Source organism: Bacillus rossius, chromosome 12 (genome assembly GCF_032445375.1).
Source record: "Bacillus rossius redtenbacheri isolate Brsri chromosome 12, Brsri_v3, whole genome shotgun sequence".
Taxonomy (NCBI): domain Eukaryota; kingdom Metazoa; phylum Arthropoda; class Insecta; order Phasmatodea; family Bacillidae; genus Bacillus; species Bacillus rossius.
In genome coordinates this window covers 7,896,450-7,919,949 of record NC_086339.1, presented here as the reverse complement: position 1 = coordinate 7,919,949, position 23,500 = coordinate 7,896,450, and the positions used below count along the sequence as shown (strand labels likewise).

At 38.3% G+C, this 23,500-nt stretch overlaps 2 protein-coding genes across 3 annotated transcripts; one reads left to right on the top strand and one right to left on the bottom strand.

Annotated features, from left to right (window-relative positions):
• Positions 1 to 3,121: 3,121 nt before the first annotated feature.
• On the bottom strand, positions 3,122 to 16,346 carry LOC134537176 (lipase member H-like). 2 transcript variants are annotated; one of them, XM_063377436.1, is made up of 8 exons: positions 16,153 to 16,346; positions 13,617 to 13,727; positions 10,604 to 10,703; positions 9,324 to 9,460; positions 8,045 to 8,293; positions 6,514 to 6,708; positions 4,615 to 4,765; positions 3,122 to 3,390 (listed from the first exon to the last, which is right to left on the bottom strand). In XM_063377436.1, the coding sequence occupies exons 2-8, from the start codon at positions 13,684 to 13,686 to the stop codon at positions 3,333 to 3,335; spliced, it is 960 nt and encodes a 319-aa protein (XP_063233506.1). In that variant the 5' UTR covers positions 13,687 to 13,727; positions 16,153 to 16,346; the 3' UTR covers positions 3,122 to 3,332. The 2 variants fall into 2 exon arrangements, with proteins under 2 accessions (XP_063233506.1, XP_063233508.1); XM_063377438.1 differs by lacking the exon at positions 13,617 to 13,727 and having other exon boundaries at positions 16,153 to 16,301.
• Positions 16,347 to 18,450: 2,104 nt separating this feature from the next.
• Positions 18,451 to 22,021, top strand: LOC134537459 (uncharacterized). Its single transcript, XM_063377915.1, has 3 exons — positions 18,451 to 18,803; positions 19,765 to 19,953; positions 21,485 to 22,021. The coding sequence occupies exons 1-3, from the start codon at positions 18,755 to 18,757 to the stop codon at positions 21,703 to 21,705; spliced, it is 459 nt and encodes a 152-aa protein (XP_063233985.1). The 5' UTR covers positions 18,451 to 18,754; the 3' UTR covers positions 21,706 to 22,021.
• Positions 22,022 to 23,500: the final 1,479 nt, after the last annotated feature.

Here is a 23,500-nt window from a genome sequence, read left to right as displayed (position 1 = left end):
AATTAATAATTGTTAAATTACAACTGACTCAATTGAAAGACAGTTTTACGTAACCAACTTCTACTTATAAAGAAATTATTATTGTTCATTGTACGATTAGGTTTTGGAACCTAGCCTGAGTCGTCTCCCACACTCTGAGCACTTTGCGCGCGAAACGCGATCTCTGGCAGTGTGCTGCCTTTCGGGACTGCGGCAGTCATACCTAGCCACGAGAGTAGTCTCTCAGCCAGCACCGGGGCTGGATGCGCTCGCATTCATGGGACCATCGTCACCTTCAATCACCAGCCATCAAACATCACCGCTATAAGCACATCAACCACAGTACGAGCCAAAACCTTCACCATGAATATGAAGTCTGTAACTAACATTTTTATTTTGTTCATTCTCTTACTCCTGACCACAAGATGTGCCATCGTCCGGGTTCTCGTGTTCGAGATCCGGTGTGGTTCCTAGCAGGAAGGCTGGTTTTTTAATGAAAGTGTATCTGGGAGGGCGCCAGGCTAGCTCTGTGTCTAACCAAGAGTTGGGTCGTTGGGTGCGAATGCCCCTGCGTGGCCCACTAGGACCGTCGGCGGTGGTCGTGGTTGGAGGAATCCCTGGCTATTGACACGTTACGGGCCCTACAAGCATAACACACTGATTCTTGACTGGGTTAGGGAAGTTCACACAATAACATACACGGGTTTTCGGTTTAGCACTGTCGTATACACATCGCGCACGGAGTGTGCGGAGTGGACGTTTAATTAAATCGAACAGTTGCAGTTTACAGTTACATGATGCACAATGAAATTCCCTACAAAAATTACACTAAATTTACACTGGACGCTCTGATGCGCCGTCACTAATCCTAAATCCTCACGCCAGTCGAGGTTGAGACGGGGGTTGATTGGAGGGGGCCAATCCCGAAAATTGCACAATGGCAATACCCGGGTCCACCTGTGTGGACTGCGGTTCGCTATTAAATTAATTACAAGTCTTTATGTCGTTGCTGCCGGTGCCTGTGCACTCGGCGATTATCCAAAAGTCATTGGGGTCGGGAGTCGGCCCGTGCCGTATGCTGCACTGTCCCGCGTAATGCTTTGTGCGGGGAGTTTATGTTTAAGCGGCTAGGTTAGGCCCTACACCGTAAAAAGGACCGGGTGCGCACGGGGAGTTTAAGTACGAAAAGGATTTGAAGAATGACTATAATTACCAGTAGTGAATTTCAGTGGAGACAAAAGATGAGGACTCCCCGTGGGACGCACGTCCGCTCCGGTCCGCGAGTCGCTCGGTACTGGCATCTGGCCTTGGCGCAAGGGGAGGCCTCAGCGTTCTCTCGCACCGTTTCTAAAGTTACGTTATTCGGGAATTATTAAATTAACAAGCGATTGAAAGTGGCTATAAATTCATACATTAAATAATAAAGATTAACCTAATTTGCAGATACTCTCTAAGAATTAGATTTAACTAGTTTACATTAATTAAGTTTGAATAATACGAGTCACACTGGAGACTGTTCGTCACTTGTTGACTGCTCCAGTGGCGAGTTATACACAAAAAATGGGGAGGTCATAATTACGTCACACAATTCTCTAATTAATTTTGGCAGAAGGCCGCAAGGGGAGCACTCACATATGTATTGACATGTGAGTGACCCGGGCACTCCTACATCGCACTTTCCTTGAACGGGGTTTTTAATAAAAAGTGACTGTACCATTAAATTGTGTTTGATTTATAATTAACTGGGTTAGAGGTGGCTGGTTAATTAGGGCATGGTCTTTGATTCTACCTGTTGTTCCGGTGCTCGCCTGACTCGGGTGGGCCATGGCTAGGGGTGCGTTCCGTTAGCGGGGTCGGATACTGGCGGTTGCAGGTCGGGCTTTGGGTTGGCCTTCGGCCGGACGACGTCAGATGTAGTGAAGGTTTCGCTTTATCTAGCTAGGACTTTGTGGTGGACCATGCAGTAACAATGTGAGGCAGGTGCTTATAGGGGCCTTTGCCCGGGCTCAATAAGGAAACTATGTTTTCTAGCATTGTAACCACATGCCAGACCTTTCGTGCTCCTCATTACCATGCAGACTATGTAATTCTAAGTGTAAACTGTCTTCAAGCCTCATTCACCCTATGCCACGACTCGGTGATGTGGAAATTGCAATGATAATTTCAGTGTTTGTGTAACCATGTAAGCCTTTATTATGGTGCCATGTTTCAGGAACATGAAATGTTTCAAACTACCATACTCTACCTTCTTGTTTAATCGATTAGTAATTTGCCTTCCACGCACAAAACTGTGGTGCTCTTTGATCAACAGAAGGAAACTCTTGCTTTCGCTCTTTACCTCGTCCTACTAAGTACACAATGGCCAGGAGCCCTTTTATTCCTCTTTCCCCATACTCTCTGGCTGATTGTCAGTGCCCAACCTTAAACTCATCTACTGGCACTCAACAATTCTCTCAACTACCCCTCTCTCGATCTTCCCCACCACCTTTCTCCCTCTCCTATATTTTTCCTTAGTATTACCATACCTTCAGGTTAATAATTATGTACCAAGTTAATTTTATCATTATTATCATTATTTATACCAGCAGCTTGCCTTGGAGAGTTTACGGAACACTACCCCTATATGCAGGGGCACAACAACAGGGGGGGGCAAGGGTATTTGCCCCCCCCCCCCTAAAACCTTGAAGTGGGGGCAAACGGGGGCAAAGAAAGTGCTGTGTAATCAATTTTTAGATAAAAACTGCTTAAATAGCACCATTTTCATTTTCCACCTTGATATACAAATTTTCCCGGGGGAGGACCCCTGGACCCCCCGCTTCAATAGGAGAGATCGATGATTCTTTATAAAAAGGTATATTGCCCTCCCTTTGGAAATTTAGTTGTTGCGCCCCTGCCTATATGCTTAACTGAACCTTCTTTGCGCACACGAGGCGCAGAGGGTTTCGCTGGGGGCTGTGCAGCACTTAAAAAGTGTCGACACAGCTGTTTGTTGCTTCTGCTCTGCAGCTCTGTTTCGTTCGTTCTCACTCTAGCACAGTTATATAGCAGCTCCCTCAAGATGTTCGTTCGGCAGCACTGCTACCATATTACTTTCTACATTTCATGTTACAATGAATTTAAAAAATAAATAAAACATTACATAGAATTTTGAAATGCTATATTTGTATGTAATTTTATATGACACCCATCAAATCTCTGTTTGGTTAAGTAACATTAATATCTTAACCAATAACAATAAAGAACACAATATTAAGATATATGAAGTACATTTAGAAAATACATGTTGATATGCAGTGAACTATACAACTTATTTTATTCACTTCAGAAAGTCTTGCTGTTCTCAAGATGTAGTTTCAAACAATCGCGAATGGAAACTCTTGATTCGTAATGAAGTAATATTTTCCAGGTTCACTGAAAAACAAAACAAAATAAAATATAAATAATTGAAAATTTAATGCATGGGCATTCGTTATGTAGTAAACCCTGCAGACCAGGGAGTCAACTTGGATTTCTTGTTTACATTTAATTTTTTTTTAAGTAGGTAGTTAGTTCTTAATGTGAAAATGTTAAAACGAGTGTTTTCACGACCCATTAAGCTTAAAAATTCTATATTAAAATAATTAATATTTCACAATAGCATAAATCAGCACACATACTATAAATGGCTAGGAATGATATCTCTGTCCTTTTATGAGGGCAGATGGTTCTTCATAGTGATAATAACATCATGGCTTCCTGGCCATTGTTTGAAGCCCGGATCTCAGCCTTGTCACAATCGCAGTCCGTCGTGGGAATGCCTAGACCTTCCCTCCTTTTAGGGTTTTATCAAAGCATGCCCACACTGCCAGCAACATTTTTAATAACCGAAAGCCAATAGGGAATTTAAGAACATTATTTCACCCCGTCTGTATTTTATTTGTTTTAGATGTGTTCCCATGGAACTCCTACAGACATTTTGCATTAACAGGATTCATTAGCTTTCAATATTTCATTTATTGGGTTAAAACTTTTATTTTTGACTCTCACCTATGATTTTCTGCTATAAATACCCCTTTATCACTCTATTGGGGATGGAATTTCATTGTAATATGTGGCCTATGTGTTAATCCAGGTTATGAGCTAGCTGTATGCCAAATATCATCCAAATCCGTTCAGCGGGTCGTGTGTCAAGGAGTTACAAACATACACACAGACTTTTGCTTTTATAATATTAGTAGGCATACATAAGGGTATGAAGAATAATATTGTCATTGAGGTACACAATAAAATAGTCGAAAGCAGAAACTTTTGAAAGGGGGGGGGGGGGGCAATCCCCTCCCCACAATTCTAAGAACTAGTAAAAAATCGTATTATTCCCAACAAAAAAAAAGGGAAATATGTAACTTTAAATCAAAAAGCATGCTAATGATTTTTATTTTCCTCCTTCTGCACTTAAAATGCAATTCTTAGTGCGATTCTGGTCGAAAGTAAAGATAGATAAACTTTTAAAAGGAGTAGATAAACTTATTTCTAGAAATATATAATATATATAGTGTTAGTTAAATAATAATGCAAACATTCAAAATTTTACTTGATTAGTTTTCACACTCGGTCTTTACTGGTGTATAATCAAACACTGGTAAATGAATAAATTACCTCATGACCATTTTTTCACCCATAATAGCTGTAGGGTTGTTTTTACACTTCCCTGACTTGTAGCTCTTGTAGTTGTCGCATTTCGTGCCCACAAATGGTGTGGTGATGGATTCGTTAAAATATTCTACTGCTCTCATGTGGTTGCATCCTCCTAAGATAAAAATACACATGAGAGACTGAAAAAGAATATTCTTCTTCATATGCTTGTAATCGTAAGTCTGAGTGTTAACTGGTACGAATCAGAGCTGGAAGCAAGGGCGTATTCAGCTCAAAATAGAAAGGGAGTTTTTTTGTTTGTTTTTAGATTTCAGTTTCTTTTATGGGGGATTAAATGATATAAAATAATAAATAATAAAAAATATGTATATTTTTTTTTAAATGCTAGGCAATAGTTTATGAGAACTAGTTACAAATTTTCTAACTACAGCTCTGTTTGATTCTTTTCCCACCCACACATTGGAAGAGGTCAGCTGTTTTTCCTTGCTCTTAACTGGATTCGCCCTTGGCTCAAACTAGCCCTTGTCAATTCTACTGACAAACAATAACTAAAAAAAAAAGTAGATCTGTTTAGCCCTTAGGGCTTAGCCTCCGGTTAAACAGCTAGCGGCCGGTTCATCCACCCGCTAGGTTAGCCGGAACTTTAACTGGAAGGTAGACGTTAACAGGGAGTCATAAAACCGAAATAAGAGCTAGCCTGCGGTTAAATTGTAGCCGGAACTTTAGCCTGGGGTCATAAAACCGGCCCTAAAGGAGCAAACAACATAACTCAGTGGTTCGATAGGTTGAATGAGTAGTTCATTTCATTAGCCTTAAGTGCTCTAATAATTAATTTTTGTCATAGTATAGTGTTTAGCAGAAATAAATGAAAACTATTAAATTTATTACTATAAACACTGATTGGACAACAACATGGATACCTATGCTATAATTTTGGTAAAGGATGATCCAGGTAATAATAATTGTAGTGGTACACAGCGAGTAGAAGCTCAGCAGTTCGACATCAACAATCATGGGGGCTAGGCGCGTTTCGCACCGCGGAGCCCCTCAACCTTTGTTCATCACTGACCATGTTTTCAGCAATAGCGTAAGTTTCCCGAGGCTAGCCTCTACTAGCTGGCTTGAACTCACCATCCACGTAACTTAATTATTTGTGCCCTCCCGAGGGACGTTTCGCTAAATACATAACTATGAATTTTTAACCTGGTTGTTGGTTGCACCCCGGGCCTCTAGTAACGGACATTGGTCGTAAGATGTTCTTAGTTTCACCTGCACAGGCTCACCACATTAGGTAATCAGTGTAACCGACTCAACTTTCGTTTAATCCTGCCCGAGGAATTTTGGGGTGCGCCTTTTAGTCCATGTGTAATTTAACTCAGTTAAGACCGAGAGCCATATAGTATTGTTTATTAATGCATCATTAATAGTTATTTGTCACATGTCAAGTAGTTTATTTTATGTGTGTATGCAAATATGCGATCTAGGTTGTTATTTATGTAGTGTTTTTATTTGGGGATAGTCACAGGCCAAATAAATATGTAAATTTTATACAACATAAATTCACTAACAATTAATTACCTATGTTACTTAAAATGGAAAATATACTGGTGAGCTAAAGAAACTAAGATGATTCCTGTCCTAGTTAAGAATTGTCCAGGTTGGTTAAGTCTTATCTCCCCAAGCTTCAGGTCTTGGGAGTTGTAATGCTAAACCATTATATAATCACCTGGCCACATTGATACTGGTCACACTACAGTTCTATCCAAAATCAAATGGGCGAGGATTTAACAGCCTCACAAACACAACTTACGAACTACTTAATATCATCATTCGTGTATTATGTTTGTTGATGTAGCTTCAAAAGCTTCATCTCTCTCGTTTTCTTTAACTACACATATTCACCTGCAGACATCTGGTCGCCAGTGCAACCTGCCTGATTCTTCCCACCATTCGGGTAGAAGTCGAAATGGCCAAGGAGCTGGCTCGAGCCGAGGAACCCGTGGTTGGTGTGAATGGCTTCAACTAGCACGCCATCAGAAGGGTCCAGCTTGTATTTCAAGTCTTTGTCGGCAAAGGCTGGGCCAGCAGGATCCAAACCTTTTCACACCAAAACATCATAAACCAGATGAATCGAAATAACATTACCTAAAGTTTAATTAATAAAAAAAGTTGATTTGGCATTAAGTTTAATTACATTAATAAACCTCAATGTACATCTGGTATGTTAAAATCACTACTTACAAACTTGCATAAATTTCGAAATTGCTTGAAGATTATTGTTCATATTTGTAAATATAACGGTACTGATTTGCCTCAAGTTTAAAGCAATAAGTGAATTGTGGTTTGTGAATTGTACATCCAATTTTTTTTTGCATGTAAGTGTGAAGTTTATTTCATGTTCAGTATTAAAATACATGTTGCTATTTAATGAATATCCTGTAATATAAATTGTACAAAAATTCAACCAAAAATTTTCACAAAAAAAATTCACGACAGCTAAACTATATTTTTGTGTTTGCAATAATAGTTCTGTCAAAGAATTTCAGCTTTGCTTGAATATCTGTTATGAACAAATGCATATTAATAATTATTCATATGAATTGTATTTAAGATTCCCATTGGTGATTTTTAAAGCCAGTTGCCGATCGTGAGGTTAGGTTCAGAGAGCCTATTAGTAGTTGGGCTCTTCCGATCGGCGGCCACCGAGAATATAGATGCCGCACATAACTTGGAATACCAAATGAGTGAAATCTTCCGAAAATCGACATTTGACGACCGGGAACTCCTTTAATGAGTGACTCAGAATAAAACCCTGGCCCCCCCTCATGAGAATCTGTGATCTTGGTGACCTGACTGGCTGTGATGAAGCCGCCCGCCACGCCGGCGGTCTGACCGCCCAGGCTGTGCCCCACCACATGTACGCGCCCCAGGTCTGTCCCCTTTCCGAGTGACTCATAATAAACCCCCGGGCCCATCGTGAGCACCTGTGATCTTGGCGACCTGGCCGTCTGTGATGAAGCCGCCCTCCACACTGACGGTCTGGCAATCCAGGCTGTGCTCCCAGTGGCGTAGCCAGGATTTGTGTATGGGGGGTGTTAAGAAGCATGCCCCCCCCCCCCCAACACTGTATTAAAGCGGTGGGTCCTCCCCCAGGAAAATTTGGATTTTAAGGTGTAAAATAGTGCTATTTTAGCAGTTTTTGGTTCTAAAATTTAAATATTGTAATGGTAAAATTTTTATCAATTTTAATATGAATTTTGTTTGAGTGATGAATAAGAAATTAATTAAAGATTTGGTGATGAGGGGGGGAGGGTTTAACCATTAACCCCCCCCCCCTGGCTTCGCCCCTGCGTGCTTCACTCCATGCATGCACCCCATGTCCTGTCCTCTTTCCGAGTGACTCATAATAAACCCCTGGCCTTCGCATGAGCACCTGTGATCTTGGCAACCTGGCCGGCTGTGACGAAGCCACCCACCACGCCGGCGGTCTGGCCGCCCAGGCTGTGCCCCACCACGTGCACGTTCCCCAGGTCCTGTCCCCGGGACGCCAGCTTGTCGATGAGGCGCGCAGTGGCCCGCCCCGTCATCTCCGTGTGGCCCGCCGACCGCTTGTAGTTGAAGTTCTGCGACATCTTGGACCAGTTCACCATCACCACGTTGCAGTCCTCCGCCCGCAGGTACGCTGCCAGGACAGAAAGGTACCTGTGCAGATCACACTATTTCAGACAACTCTCAGAATTCCAATGTTGTTAGATCTCTGGTGCTTGATTTTTTTTCCATTGTCAGACTTAAGTGAACCTGCAAACAAAACAGAATCAACATAATGTTACCATCATGGGTGGCAAGGGCGCGACGCACACCAGTTACCAGAGCAGTCCGGCAGTCCCGCACGGCCACTGACATCACACACATACTTTCAGGGATTATAGTGGCCCGACCTCGATCACGCCCCCTTCCCCTTGTCGTGCGCCCTCCTTCATTTGTGCAGTTATCTATCCCATAGTGGCCTGGGAATTCCGCGGGCCACTGCACAGATCGGCGTGAATAAGCGCCGCTGTTCTGGACGCTTCGAGCATCGGGTGGGCCCGGGATGACAAGACACATCATCACAACCGCTCCAGTCGGTTCCAGAATGATGGCAAACGGTTATAAAAGCGGTGACGCCTGTCTCCACGTGAGATCCAAAAGGCGAGTGGGAGTGAAGTGCGAGTTAGGCGAGTGGCGCAGACAAGGAGCGACGGGACGTGTGAGTGCGACCGAGTGGCGCGAGACTGTGTGTGTGTACTGGTGTGGGGTAAGGGGTGAACCGGTAATGAGGAGCCTAGCTCCTGTGAGGAGTGCGAGCTGTGGACTTGACAGATACTTTGTGATTTATGAACAGACATATAAGTGGTGTGCTCTTGTATTGTCATTACTGTAAAAATTTTAAAAATAATTTTGTAACATTTCACGGATTTCCCATACCGCACCCTTCCTGGCGGAGAATCCTTTTAATAGCCCTTTTTTTATTTTAAATATATCAAAATGTGCGGAAATTTTTTTAGACTGAAAGGAATTTTTCCTGGAAGGTCGCTTCGTTAACATAAGGCTTAGTTCTCGCTGGTTACTCCATTGAAAGCCGACCTCGACTCTCAGCCTCACTAACTCTCACACTAACACAAGCCCTAGTCGGGTGGACCCCTTCCAATATTACGAGACAATATCTTGCTTACTGTCTTTGACGAACTCGAGGTAAGAAGGTGTCCCAAGCCAGCCGTGGATTAGAATTTTCAGCGGCAGTGAGACGTCGAAATGTTCAAGCGAAGTTTCGCGGTGAACATTCAGAGCTCTGTGCCTTTTCGGGTTCTTCCTGTTTCAACAAAAAAAAAAAAGTCAATGTTAATTACTTCATTAGCAATGTGTTGAGACCGCAAAATCGGATGGTTGCAACACTACACTAAAATTTCATAAATGTAGCTATTATTTCCATTATTCACATTAATATTTGAAAGCTCAAGTTTGAAGGATTAAAATTTGTCAACAGTTTTTTTTTCATTATTCATTTTAAAATGTGACTTGCATACGTACCACATTTATGTTATTATCTAAATTTTTGTGTTAATTTTTGTGTTCTTTTTCAATAATTTATTTATGAAGAAATTAGAGAAAATGTTTTGTAAGAAATATGGTTACCAGATTAAATATCGTAGTACACAAAGGAATTGACTATTTAAATACCTAAATTGAAATAATAAATCCCATTAAGTTAGATGTACGAGGTACATACAGTCCCTAGAAGTACTAACGTGTCGGGGCTCAATCCCCTATAAACAATGGCGTAACGTGATATAATTGATGATAGAAAGTGTGTTTGGGGGGGGGGGGGAGGAGACAAAAAAAGCTCTTACCCCAACTAGAGCTTTAAAATATGAAGATGGTTTAAATAATTTATCTAAAGTTTTTTTTTTTTTTTTTTTTTTTTTTTTAAGTTTCTGGAAAGTTATATTCTAATCCTGTTTGGATTGCATTGTACGGGGCAGTAAAATCTTTGAATATTTTTTTTTGTTTAAATATACCAAATCAAAATGGCCAGCTCATTTAAACACATGTGAATATATTTTTTTTTAACTCGTCCTGCTTCATTATTGTCTATGACCCTCCTCTCCCCCTCCGCGTCTTCAATCGCGGTTCCAGAAGAGGGGGCGGTGGGGCGACAGCCCCTCCCGAGAACAATTTTATTGATTAGTGTATGTATTTATGTTTACTTAAATATTTAATTAAATATGTTAAACTATTATCTCATCAAAAGTTGCATGGAGCTACTAAGGTTCTGTATTTGAAACCTGTAATTTGTAAATAATATTACACGGCCAATATCTAACCACTTTCAATTTTTTGCAAACTAAGACCTTTCCTTTGTGCGATAGCCCCTCCCGAAAAGTCATCCTGAAGCCGCCATTGCCCGCCATAGAAAACAAAGGGATGGGGCGGACGCCCCGGGACATCTCGTCACCTGCTGTAGTGCTCGAAGACGACGCCATCCATCCTCTTGACCTGGGCCTTCGTGAGCTCGTCGTCGACGGCCGGCGCGGCGGCCTCGCACCAGAGCGGAGCTGCGAACCACACGTCACACCGTCACGTCGTGTCGAGCTGCCAGTCAGAGCAGGGCCGGTGCAAGGTAAATTGGCGCCCTAGACGAAAAACCTTAATGCCCCCCCTCCTGGACACCCCAAAAAAATTTTCCTTGCCTCAAAATACATCACGTAAGCCTAAGATTTTGTCAACAATCAAATGTAAGTAGGCTTGTTTTTTTTTTTTTTACTTTTTTACTTATTACAAATTACAAACAGGTCACCGTGGACTTTAAATAATTACTTATATCAATATAAACATTACAAACTGTTACAAAAATCCATTTTCATCTAGTTTCAATAATCGTTAAACGTATTATATCAGCTGTTATGTGTCGTGCTGCGCCGCCCCCAGCTACTTGGTGTCCTAGGCGGTTGCCTAGTTCGCCTATATAGACGCGCTGGCCCTGAGTCAGAGAGGTCGGGCTGAAATCCCTCCTGTCATAAACTGACTGGCGATTATTCGGGAGGGGTCTGGGTTAGGGATAGACTCTAAGTGCGTCTCAGGCCGAAGCCTATACGCTCTAATCGTGCAGGGTTTACGCCATGCGGGAGAGGGAGCATGCATCATGTGCTATGAGGGGGATTGGCCAGCCACAGCTGCGATTGGCGCCATGACTAACTCCCCTCACCTGACTATTCTAGACTATAAACTAGATAAGTTGGGCCCAGGTAAAACCTGCATAGACACAGGGAAAACCCTGGGCACATTCATGCAGAATGCACAATTTCATGCATTAATTACATGCGGGTTGGCTACGGGAATAGAAGGCTGGCAAAAAACAAACCACAGCTGTGTAAAGGCCGCGAAGTTAGGAATTGTCAGGAGACGACATAATGCAACATAGTTGAAATCACTCTTTTTTTTTTTTTTTAATGTGTTAACATCTTAGCTCTCGGTATACGGCATTTGGTAAGAGTGATTTAGTGAAAACGTAACGAACATCTGTGGTGGACCCACGTATATAAACCTGTATACAGTCGCTTTCGTAAACATTAAGGCACATATCGAACGTATTGGTGTGCCAAATGAAACTTTGTGATAGTGAAACTAGTACCCCGAAATTTAAGTATTTGACAAACTTAAAAATCCATAGTAAAAATTATTATCAATTTAAAAAAAAAAAACTAAGAAAGCTGGCATAATTATGATAATACATATTCTCCTTTACAATTGTAAATGTTCTCGGTAGCACAGCCTTAAAACACTGGCTTTTTACCATGAGGATCATGGTTCGAATCTCATCGCTGGAAACATTTTTGTCTTCTATTCATACCATTATTATACAATGATATATAATAATATTGTTGAATCAGTTCAATAAAATAAAGTTATATTATGTGTAGTAATTATTTAAAGACTGATTTCAGTCTTTTAAGCAAAAAAAATATATACAAAAATAATTCTAGTGTTATAAATGAGTTTTAAAATGTTTCAGGTTAATATTTTAGTAATGCCATAGAAGTGCAACTTCTAACGTGTGCAGAAACTTTAACGTATTAACTTTTGCGTGAATTTTAACAAGCTAGACAGTATTTTAATAAAATTCCTTGTCGTAAAGTTTATATTTTGTCTCGCCATCGCCATACTGTGACGCCCAAAACATCGCGGAAATGGTGCTGGACCACGCCTGATGATGGTTAGTAAGAATGAATAAGAATCTCCGTCGTTAAACAAGTCGCTTCTGTAAAATACAGTCCTTTAAAACTGTTCCCACAACGTAAACACTACCTACATTCCAGCGAATGTCAACCAATCCACTGTCTTGATTTAAGTTCGTTAAGCCCATACGGATTTAATGTTCGTTTTGAAATTGAATTTCAAACATATGAATTTAAACTTCGCTTATCGTTCTTTAGCACTTTCTTCATCTCTGTTTAATATATTTATTGCATTTCTTTGGTTTACAAGTTGGAACCGCATTTTTGATGACATGTGGAGTTTTCAAAGTAGTGTAGAATTTCTTATGAGAATTTGGAACTACGTAGACGCTGGGTGTCTGAGTTCATTACTTCGGGTAGCATGTAGTGACCACAATGCATGACACTCTTTAATATTTTACGTCCTATGCAGTTGCAACAAGAGATTTTTTTGTTCGAACGCTCATACACTATAATAAAATGGCATCAAATATCCATATCATCGGGCTGTTAAAATGTCGAATTCCACGAGAGAGTGCAAACCCCTATTATTTTGATGAAGGGACAGAAGTACTAGGAAAAGTTGGTTAATGGAGTACATAACTCCCTATTTAAAACACGATTATCGGAACAGCAGTTTAAATTTAATTTATACATATATTTTACACAAATACGTTTATAATTCTGATTTTCAAAGGTTATTATCACGATAAGAATTGAAATAGGTTTCAGTGGCTTGTATGAACTATTATAACAATTTTCACAAGAAATCACTTCTCATAATATTTAGGGTGAGTTCAGTGGCGTAGCCAGGATTGGTGTATGGGGGGTGTTAAGAAGCATGGCCCCCCGTATTAAAGCGGGGGGTCCGGGGGTCCTCCCCCGGGAAAATTTGGATTTTAAGGTGTAAAATAGTGCTATTTTAGCAGTTTTCGGTTTTTAAATTTAAATATTGTAATGGTAAAATTTTTATTAATTTTAATATGAAATTTGTTTGAGTGATGAATAAGAAATTAATTAAAGATTTGTTGCTAATTGGGGGGGGGGGGGTTAACCCCCCACCACCCTGGCTACACCCCTGGGTGAGTTATCTGACAAGAACAACCAGTTTTTATTATTATTCATTTTAAGATCGGTATTGTATTTGATTGTCAGCAAAAAATTTAATCACTTATACAAAAAGAAAATATTTATGGAACAGAACATTTGTGAAAGCATGTGGCTTTCATAATTGTATGCAATCATGATTCTTACCTGAAACAATAATCATAAGAAGGCTGCCAAAGGTGATTACAGATGCCATCTCAAAGGGAAATCGTGTCATATGAGCTTGCCACACATGGGTATGTGTCCCACCCGCTTGTCCTGAAAGAATATCATACGGGGAAAATGCAGTCAAAAATATGACCAGCCAAAGTATAGAAAATAAATCTCACATACATAATTTTTTTTTGACGTGACAACGTCTAATAAATCGATAAACGCTGGCTGCACGCACGAAAAATTGTCCCACTACGGATGTCCCACTACGGATGTGTCCTGTTTTGCTCATTGTACGCATTCGTGGCATCTCTCTTCCACTCGATTGGAACAACAATCGATTTGACTTTTCAATCATATTTTCGTCGTTTGAATCATTAATATTATGCAATTTAACGATCGTCCATCGATTTGCAGCCGACAATATATTTTTAATTTCCCGCCTACCACTATAAGAAATAAATATGGCGGACTACATACGTTTTGATAACTCCCATAACACAAAACAAAATTTATATATATACAACAACATGAAACAACAACTTAGAATATGGCCTCGTGGCTCTACGGTCAGCAGGTTGACAGTTCGAATCTCGGCCGATGCGAATTTTTTTTGTACTTGTAAAAATAAATACCGCGCGTGACACTTCAAAAGTAATAAATATATTTTAATTAATGAATGCAAATAAAAGTAAATTTATTAATTAAATTGTACATTTCATTTCACTCCTTTGTATCCATACAAAATAGTGATAATTCAAGAAAATTGATTCAATTTTATTCATAAAAGTATGCAGAGGTAGATTTTATCATACAAAAGATAGAAAAATTTAAAAAAAAACAATTCTTCCTCAAAGAATATAATATTTTTAATGCCTAAATGGTTTGGTTGCAAAAAACCTATTATGGCTCAGTCTCAGGCCGAATATGATATTTCCTTTTCTTCTGGATCAATCATTTCATCAATGTTTTGTTATGACGTTGTCACGTTAAACTATCGTCCGTAAACCGACTTTACAGACAACCAATTTTTTTTAGTCAGACTTTTTCTGCATCGGAGTTTAAGGGGATTGTAGAAATCGCGTATGAATTAAAAAGTATTGTGTTACGTACCATGGCTACTTTAAATTAATGCTTGATTTCTACGAAGTGTTTATTGTACTAAAACATTTTTATTGACATACATCATTGCTGGTTATGTCTATAATTTAAAAAAAATCAATATACCCCATTGAAAGAATCATTCAAAAAACGTTTTTACTGTAATAAACTATACAAGGATTATTTTTTCATTAAAGTGTTTGAAAATCGATTTTTCATGAACATACGCCGCCACATTTCGTGCTGACTCAATTTAATCTTGCAGACTCATTTTTAGAAGCTCTTAATGCTTACCTCTGGCATGAGTATTCATGCTTTCACTCAGGGGCGCAACAACAGGGGGGGGGGGGGGGCAAGGGTATTTTGCCCCCCCCCCCCCTCTGAAACCTTGAAGTGGGGGCAAACGGGGGCAAAGAAAGTGATGTGTAATCAATTTTTAGATAATAAAACTGCTTAAATAGAACCATTTTCCACCTTGAAATACAAATTTTCCCGGGGGGGGGGACCCCCGGACCCCCCGCTTCAATTAGGGGGATCGATGATTCTTTATAAAAAGGTATATTGCCCCCCCCCCCCCCCTTTTGGAAATTGAGTTGTTGCGCCTCTGCTTTCACTAGATACATATGGTTTTTTCCAAGGAAAATTTTTTTTTTTTAAAAGGTGAACGAGTCTTTCAGTACCCGCCAGTCATGTGTAAACATCTAATATTGGCAACGAGCAAATTCACGTGTTCACATGTTGCTCATTTTGAAAATAAACTTTTCGACAAGGAATTTTATTTAAAATACTATTCATCTTGTTGGAAAAAAATCATCGAACAGTTAATACACTACTTTAAAGTTTCCGCACACCTTACAAGTTATACTTCTATGCATTACTAAAATATTAACCTGAAACATTTTAAACACATACTATAATATGTAGTATAGATTTATATATATATATATATATATGCTTAAACGGCTGAAATCAGTCTTTAAATAACTACATACTACAAACAAACCTTAACTGATTCAACATTTTTATTATTATATTATGATGTTATTAAAAATTAAAAAAAAAAAATCATGTGACGAGATTTGAACCACGCCCCTTGAGGTTCTCAAAAGCGTGCTTGGCTACTGCTCTAACTTAAAAAAAAAAAAAAAAAAAAAAACAAGGACGGGTGGGACACTAGCATGTTTTGACAATTAGCTGTGTACCAATCTCCATATTCCCAACTCACGAACTTTTAACTGACAATTACGACAAAGTTATAAGTTACTACTACGCATTTAACCCCTACAAAACTTCCAAATAAATTAAAAACTATTGTATTGCTATTGTAATTCCGGCACGAGAAAAACGTTCTATGAACGGATTTGAAAGTGCTCACACTAACTGAGGAAAAATAAAAAATAAAAAAAATAGTGCATTAGGTATAACTTACCACACGATCACACGGTATAAATGCGAAATCGCTACAAATAAAAATAATCTTATTTCGTTGAAAAGGGAATCATCGCCCCAGCTGGGAAACGAAACCGGACCCCAAACAGCTGGACATTCGGCTAGTGACTGGTCAAAATATAGCCTTGCTTGTCTGGATTGTGTGCCAGCTAGGTAGAGTCACCATCTAACACTGCAATTCTTTTCGACCGTGAGAGCGATATCAAATCAGAGTTGGTATCCTCGTCATTGAAAGCAGTGGGAGGGGGTGTTAGCAACGGGTTTTTAACAAAACAAACGTGACCCTGGGTGGGCTAGGGAAACCTATACGATGGCGGAGGGGGGAGGAAGCGCAGGTGAAAATGTTTTTGAACGCTTTGAGCCCGTAGCGTGACGGAAGTCAGGGTAACGTAGCGTGGTGGCGTGAGATTCCACTTCCGTGGCGGCGCTGTGCGTTAATTATAATAGATGAAGTATGGATGTGTTGTAAGCTGTATTTTTGACGTGACAACGTCTAATAAATCGATGAACGCCGGCTGCACGCATGAAAAAGTGTCCCGTAACGCACATTGTCCCGTTACGCTCATTGTACGCTTGCGCCGCATCTATCTCTCTTCCACTCGACTGGAAAAACTATCGATTTGACTTTTTCGAGGCACATTAAACTTGAAACACTCCCATTCGTTTCCTACTTTTCCTATCATCGTCCTATCCTTAACAGAACAACACAGATTGGAAGAAGTAGAAATCGCAAACATGTATAAAAGTTATAGTTAAAACAGAGGTGCCCACCCCCCCCTAAACACTATGACTCACCCTTCCCCTAATCTAATGATGCCCCCCCCCCCCCAACCGAAATTTTTTATGCCATTTTCTCAATGATTTACTCAATGATTTTATAATATTATACTTTTTTAGTATTATATTTTATGACATTTTGCATTAATTAAAACTGATTTTCTAATAATAATTTTGGTCATGTCAGGTAATATTTCCATCCTGAACCGACAGATGCCAAACTGCTTTTGTTGAGGAAAGTGCGGGGTTGCCAATTTGATTTACAAGATCCCTTTCAATTATCAAAGCACCAGAAACGTATTTTCACATTAGAAGCTATAATTATGTAAATAATATATACATTATTCTCGTTTTTTTAACCCCCCCCCCCCCCCCCCCCTGAAATTTTAATGACGCAGTCTGCGTCGTTACCCCCCCCTTGTGGGCACCCCTGGTTAAAATAATCTGTTCGTTAAAGTAATAAACATATTTGAATTGATGAGTGCAAATAAAAGTAAATTAATCAATTATATTGTAGATTTCATTTCACTCCTTCTTTGTATCCATACAAAATAGTGATAATACAATAAAAATGATTCAATTTTATTCATAAAAGTATGCAATCATTTCATCAATGTTTTGTTATGACGTTGTAACGTTAAACTATCGTCCGTAAACCGACTTTACAGACAATCATTTTTTTTTGTAAATGGAACAGATTTATTAATGTAAAATTACAAATATTTGTAAATTTGTACATTTACACGAAAACAACAAAATAGTGTTCGCAGTAACACTGTGTTCGGATTCTTACCCGGGCATTTATGCTTTGTGTTATACCTGTAACTCGAATAGTTAAAGTTATTTTGTGTTAACCGTTCCCTGGATACCTTCTCAGTATTAACTGCGCACATTAATAAGCATAATACAACAAAGATGTTGGCCCATTGAGTTGTAACTATATTTGGTCTGGACCACAAAATAGTCAGATGTTAATAAGTATGCTTATACAGGCTGAATAGTACTTGTCATGAATTATTTTTATGATCGTTTTTCTATGAATTTTTCCGTGTATTTATTTTATACATTGTTATTTACAATATTAAAGACTACCTGACTCTGACGGGAAATGCATGCATGCCTCTCGGCCTGAATAGCTGGTGAAACTGTGCCAATAATTTCCTACCAGTTTGATCTGCATAGCTCTGCCTTCAAAGTATAAGAAGCGTGAATCTATTTTCCGAAACAATACAAATGTTCTGCATATGTGTTAATATTAGTCAAAGACCCCATGAAAATGACACTTTTTAAACGGTTTTAAACTTGACACTATTAATTTGTTTATCGGAGTACCAACGTTATCACTTAAATACTATTGAGTATCGACAAACTAATTTATTTATTAAAAATATAAACGATTTTATTACTTAATGTTAACATTCATTTAACATTCATAGTGAAAAATGATATAATTTACAAATATGTAGTTGAAAATATTCAATTCTATGTTTGTCGTGTGGCTAACATGTAAGGTCGTTGGGCGTTGTTATTGAATATGTTGTTATGACGAGTAAACATAGAAACGTACAATAAAGTTTTTAAAACTTTAAGAAGAGTGAAATAAAGTTACTAACGTGTTTTTATAGCAACAGAGAACAGTTACAAAATTATATAATCTTATACGAGTTTTCTGTGCTAACATATTTCTAAATAGACCGCGCCCTGAATTTCTTCGCAACCATTTAGCTTTGATACTTACAAGTGGGCGAAAATATTTTATTACACCAAGAAATTAAGAATGCGGATGTAGAAACAAGAAAGCAACAATGTTTTGCAAAATTTTGTTTTGCGTGCTGTCTCTTATGGTTGTCAGTGGTAAGAAAGTCTTTTGTTTTAAGCTACAAAACCTGCTGTAGTTTTCAGTATAACAAATTGATTGTGCAGAATCTTTGGGCAAACTTGTAACGACTTAAAAAAAATATCTATGGTATTCAATAAACATTAGGTGTAGTTACATTAGTATTTTACTTCGAGCAAGATCATTGTGCAGTCTAGAACACTATATCAAAAGTATTTTACCTAAGGTATTGTATTATATGTTGCAATTCCATCCCAGTCAGCATTTTTTTTTAACACACAAAAATCAATTGATTACAATGTTCAAGAATGTTTTAAACATCTTTGTTATTGTAAAGTTTAATAGAGCCCTACCTATTCTAGTTTAAAAAAGGATATTGAAGATATATTACCCATGGTATCATATTTTATACTACAATCCCACCCAGCTTAGAATGTTTAGCGATACCACTTCTTATAAATTCGTTCATTTTCAACTATGATTTTAATGTTCTGTATCGTAAAGTATGTCTAGGAACAAAAATATATATGTTCATTGTTCAAGTGTTTGTGTTTTTAAAAATGTACCTACCTACCAATGTCGTAATGTAAAAATGATAATGAAAGTAGAAAGATTGAAAAAAAAAGTAAATTTTTTTTTCATTATATTTAGTAGTTATATACAATTTGGTGCAAACTTCATACTAAATAAATCACTCTTTAAATTTAAAACAATATTTAAAGATTATATTTGTGTGATTTAAGTTAAAATTTTATTAAAAATGCAGATTAATTTCATGATTTTAGTTGCGTTTTGGTGCCTCATTGTGCATTAACTTTCATTTCGATGTTACATAGTGTACTGACATGCTTTTTGGCGTTATTTTGGTGTTGATGCAATTCACCACACAGTCTGGCTGATGCGGCAGCAGTGGAAGGGTGGGAACGCTGCTTGTGTCAGAACTGTCGCGATGTAGGGTGACCACGCCACTCTCTCCAGGGGGCGCCATCAGGTGCTACCAGTGCTCCTCCGGCCACGGGCAGGAGCCCAAGGGGGAGGACAACTGCGGGGCGTATCGCAAGTTCGACACGTCCGAGCACATAGCCATCGAGTGCAGCAGCGACGAGTCTTCGACACCCGGCTCCTTCTGCATGAAGGTCGTCCAGCAAGGTCCCAAGGGGTTCATATGTGAGTTTCAGGGTATAACCAGGAGATGCTGTACTGTCAGAATACCAGCCTTCTGTGGTGTTAAGGTCGGAAAACGTCTGTTCCACTGCTGAAATTATAACATTCGCTCTTTTCAAATTTGTACCATACTTAAAATGTGAGGGAGAACTATTTTCATTAGCACATTATTTGCTAAAGTGTTTCATCCATGTTTGTAAGTATTAAAACTCATATTTCTTTAATTGTAAGCATATTTATGCTGTTTTTGCCAGGAAAAAACATTGTACATATATTAGACCTGTGGGCATATTCAAATGTTCAAATACAAATATTAAACTATTTATATTTGATTTGACCCATAATGCTAACACTTTGAAGTAACAAATATTTGTTTCCTTACGAATATTTGACATTGCATACATACCTCATGAATTTTCATGTGTGTACCAACGTTCATTGTTGAGGTTAAGTCATTTGTGTGATTTTATTATCATCGTTCTTGATGTTTTACTGTGACTTCATTATCAAAACAATTGACAATAAGGAATGTTTTAAACATGAAATAGTATTCAAAAGTATTTTCCCACTTCTGTCTCACTAAAGAGTTATGGAAAAATTGTGTGAATGATTTAAAAAAAATTCATATTTGTAATTTCAAACTTGAAAACATAACATTATTTGTATTCATTTTGTCACACCAAATATCATAAAAATCAATTTACTTGTCTGCGTTAACAACAAAAATTCGTGAATAATTAGGGTATGAATATATAAATATGAGCTTATTTTATTTGGGAATACAGCATTCAAAAAAAATATTCACTTTTTTTTGTGAAATGGTTTGTATTGAAATTCATGGTATTTTACCATTAGAAAAAAATTTCATGATCAGCATGTAGATTCTGGAAAATATGGCGAATAGGAACTGAAATGAAAAGTTGGTTGGTTAGGTTAGTTTAAGATAGGTTAGCTGCATAATAATTAACACTGTGTTTTATTTGTTAGTTTAAATATTTTAGCAAACCTTTTCCATATAATTATTGTAGCTGACTGAACCTAACCAACCTTTCACTTTATAAATTTTGTTACATGTGGCTTCATTACACTTCATGGAAACCAGTTTCAATTAAAATATGCCCGTGATATCAGCTACGTACTTACTTTGTTTTATCGTCTAATTTTTGGATGTGTTAGGTAATTTTAAAATCACTTCTGTCTTGAATAACTGCATTGACATTTTTCAATTGCAAAATGTGTTTATGTTGCTGTGTTCGTAAAAATGGAAATTCTATGCTATGCACCTTAAAACAGTTCTTGTTTCCAAAAAATCACTCTTATGGTCTGCTTTCCTGTTTGTTTTTGGGTGCGCCTAATGGCTGTACACTTTCGTTTTTGAAGGTTAGCCTTCGTTTAGCGTGGATGTCGTAGTAAACGATTTTCATTATAGTCGTTGATATTCTGGTAGGCTAGTGTCGTGGAGCGCATGGACTGTGGGCGGGTGTAGACTCGTGTGAGGTGCCAGCGTCCTTACGCGCGGGCGCGGCGCTTGCAGGGGACGGGCGCTGGAGGCAGGTGATCCGGCGCTGCGCGTCGGTGGCTGAGAACGGCGTGACGGGGGTGTGCAACTGGGGCGTGTACGACAACGGCGTGTACTGGGAGGAGTGCTACTGCTCGGAGGACGGCTGCAACGGAGCTGGGGGCCCGGGGCCCGGCCTCCTCCTGGGGGTCGCTCTGCCCGCGGTGGCAGCACTGCTCGGGCGGCTGCGCCTCTGAGGCCTGCCAGGCCACGCTTCCCGCCGCGCTCTGTCCGTCCTTCCTTCGTCTGCAGCTCGACGCACAGTTTTTATAGAAAAGTTTATATATATGTATTTATAGATAAGTATTTATAAGATCTGTGAATTTTTTTTTGGAAAAGTGCTCCTTTTTTAAAAACTTGGATATTATGCGTAGTTCCAAACACTCGTGTTCTGTTTTATTTGATCAGGTTTACAATTATGACGTCAGTAAAATATTTTTGATGGCAGGAAGTTTTTTAAAATGATAATTCACATTTTAGTTTTTAGTTTTCTCTTTTTTTTTTTTTTTTTTTTTTTAAATAATAATTAATGAGTTTTAATGAAACTTTTTTTCCTTGAAGGGGCAATCCTTGTTGCCTTACAGAATTGTAGGGTCTTGATTCTTAGTTCTCGTATCACCTTTAAATACTATTCTGTACCATTCCACATCATTCCATGCTGATACGGTGTACGTGCATCATATTTGTGCTATGCAAAAATATTAATATGTTTAAATGTTGGCAATTCTGTAGTTTGCGGCAGTGAATTTTGAAACAAGGCGGTTTGGTCATGGATTCTGACTGCTCCATACATTTTCCCATAGGTATCTGGTTAAAATTTAAATAAAGAATGCTATAGCTGTAAAGTGTTGGAGAGCTTTTACTAGCTTGAATGAGCTTACTGAATTTCATCATTATTGGTAATCTTGGGAGGGCTTCAAAATTGTTAAAAATAGAATTTTATTTAATTTAAAAGGCCATTTTAGTAATCACAAACTCAGGTGATGTACAACTGTTATGTTAATTAGTGAAGTTTATTAACATGCCAAGAATAATGGTGACACGAGAATGTACTGACAGTGCACTGGTGTTTTATTGTAGATTTATTTGTGTTAAGCAGACATCCGAATGGCCACATAATTAAATTGTAGCAAAAAAAAAAACTTGAGCCAGGCAATTTCTTTATGACTAGGCATCCTTTGACAGCACATCCATTCAATATAACGGAGTGAGTGCCAGACTACTCAGTATCGGGAAATTTAATGTTCTCATTCTCAATTAAAACTCATTTATTTTATTGGTTAAACACTATTATTAGCGTTGTTTAGAAAAAAATTAAATTTTCATGCCATAGGGTGGGACAAGCAAAACTAGAGCTCTTAGTCATTTAAACTATGAATGGATCAGTCTGTGGTTTTTTTTTCACTGCATGAAATACTACATAAATTAACTACTCAAAATAATTTTTTTTTTTTTTGCTATTTGCTACTACTACAATATTTAAAATCAACATTATCAGTAGTAAACTGATAATTTGCAATTACAAAACTGAAGTTCACCAATGTTGGATTTTTTTTTACTATTTCCATTTTTTTAATGGTACATTTTACATACAAAATTTATAAACTGTATCAGGGGTAGTTAGGCTGTTGCACGAAACTCCCAGAAGCACTAGGAACAATCACTATATTTTTGAAAGTGGCAAAAATTAGTGTAATATTATATTTGCAGTAACTATTGCATTCCATAAAAAAAAGAACCAAAATTATTAGTTTCCATTTTTGTTTTTGTAATGTAAAACCATCCTAAATGGCATTTATTAATGTACCTTAGATAATAAGTAGTAATACTGAAGTTGCACCCATCATCTGTTAAGAATGTTGTCTTGAAGTGCCTTTGTGTTGGAAATCTTTTGAGGAAAGTGTTACTATAAGAATTGTTTGTGTTGTCTTGTGTTTATACGTGTACATGAGAGACCATTAATCCGTCCGTTTTTATACTTCAAAAGTTTTT

What these genes read in the sequence shown, in the direction of transcription:
- LOC134537176 (XM_063377436.1), bottom strand. Translation starts at nt 13,686, where the DNA reads ATGACACGATTTCCCTTTGAGATGGCATCTGTAATCACCTTTGGCAGC. An exon ending in GTCTTCGAGCACTACAGCAG is followed by an intron (nt 9,461 to 10,603) that starts GTGACGAGATGT and finishes TTGTTGAAACAG; the next exon opens with GAAGAACCCGAAAAGGCACA. An exon ending in CCAGGTTGCCAAGATCACAG is followed by an intron (nt 6,709 to 8,044) that starts GTGCTCATGCGA and finishes TGGTGTGAAAAG; the next exon opens with GTTTGGATCCTGCTGGCCCA.
- LOC134537459 (XM_063377915.1), top strand. Translation starts at nt 18,755, where the DNA reads ATGTTTTGCAAAATTTTGTTTTGCGTGCTGTCTCTTATGGTTGTCAGT. An exon ending in GTCTCTTATGGTTGTCAGTG is followed by an intron (nt 18,804 to 19,764) that starts GTAAGAAAGTCT and finishes CACTCTCTCCAG; the next exon opens with GGGGCGCCATCAGGTGCTAC. An exon ending in AGGTCCCAAGGGGTTCATAT is followed by an intron (nt 19,954 to 21,484) that starts GTGAGTTTCAGG and finishes CGGCGCTTGCAG; the next exon opens with GGGACGGGCGCTGGAGGCAG.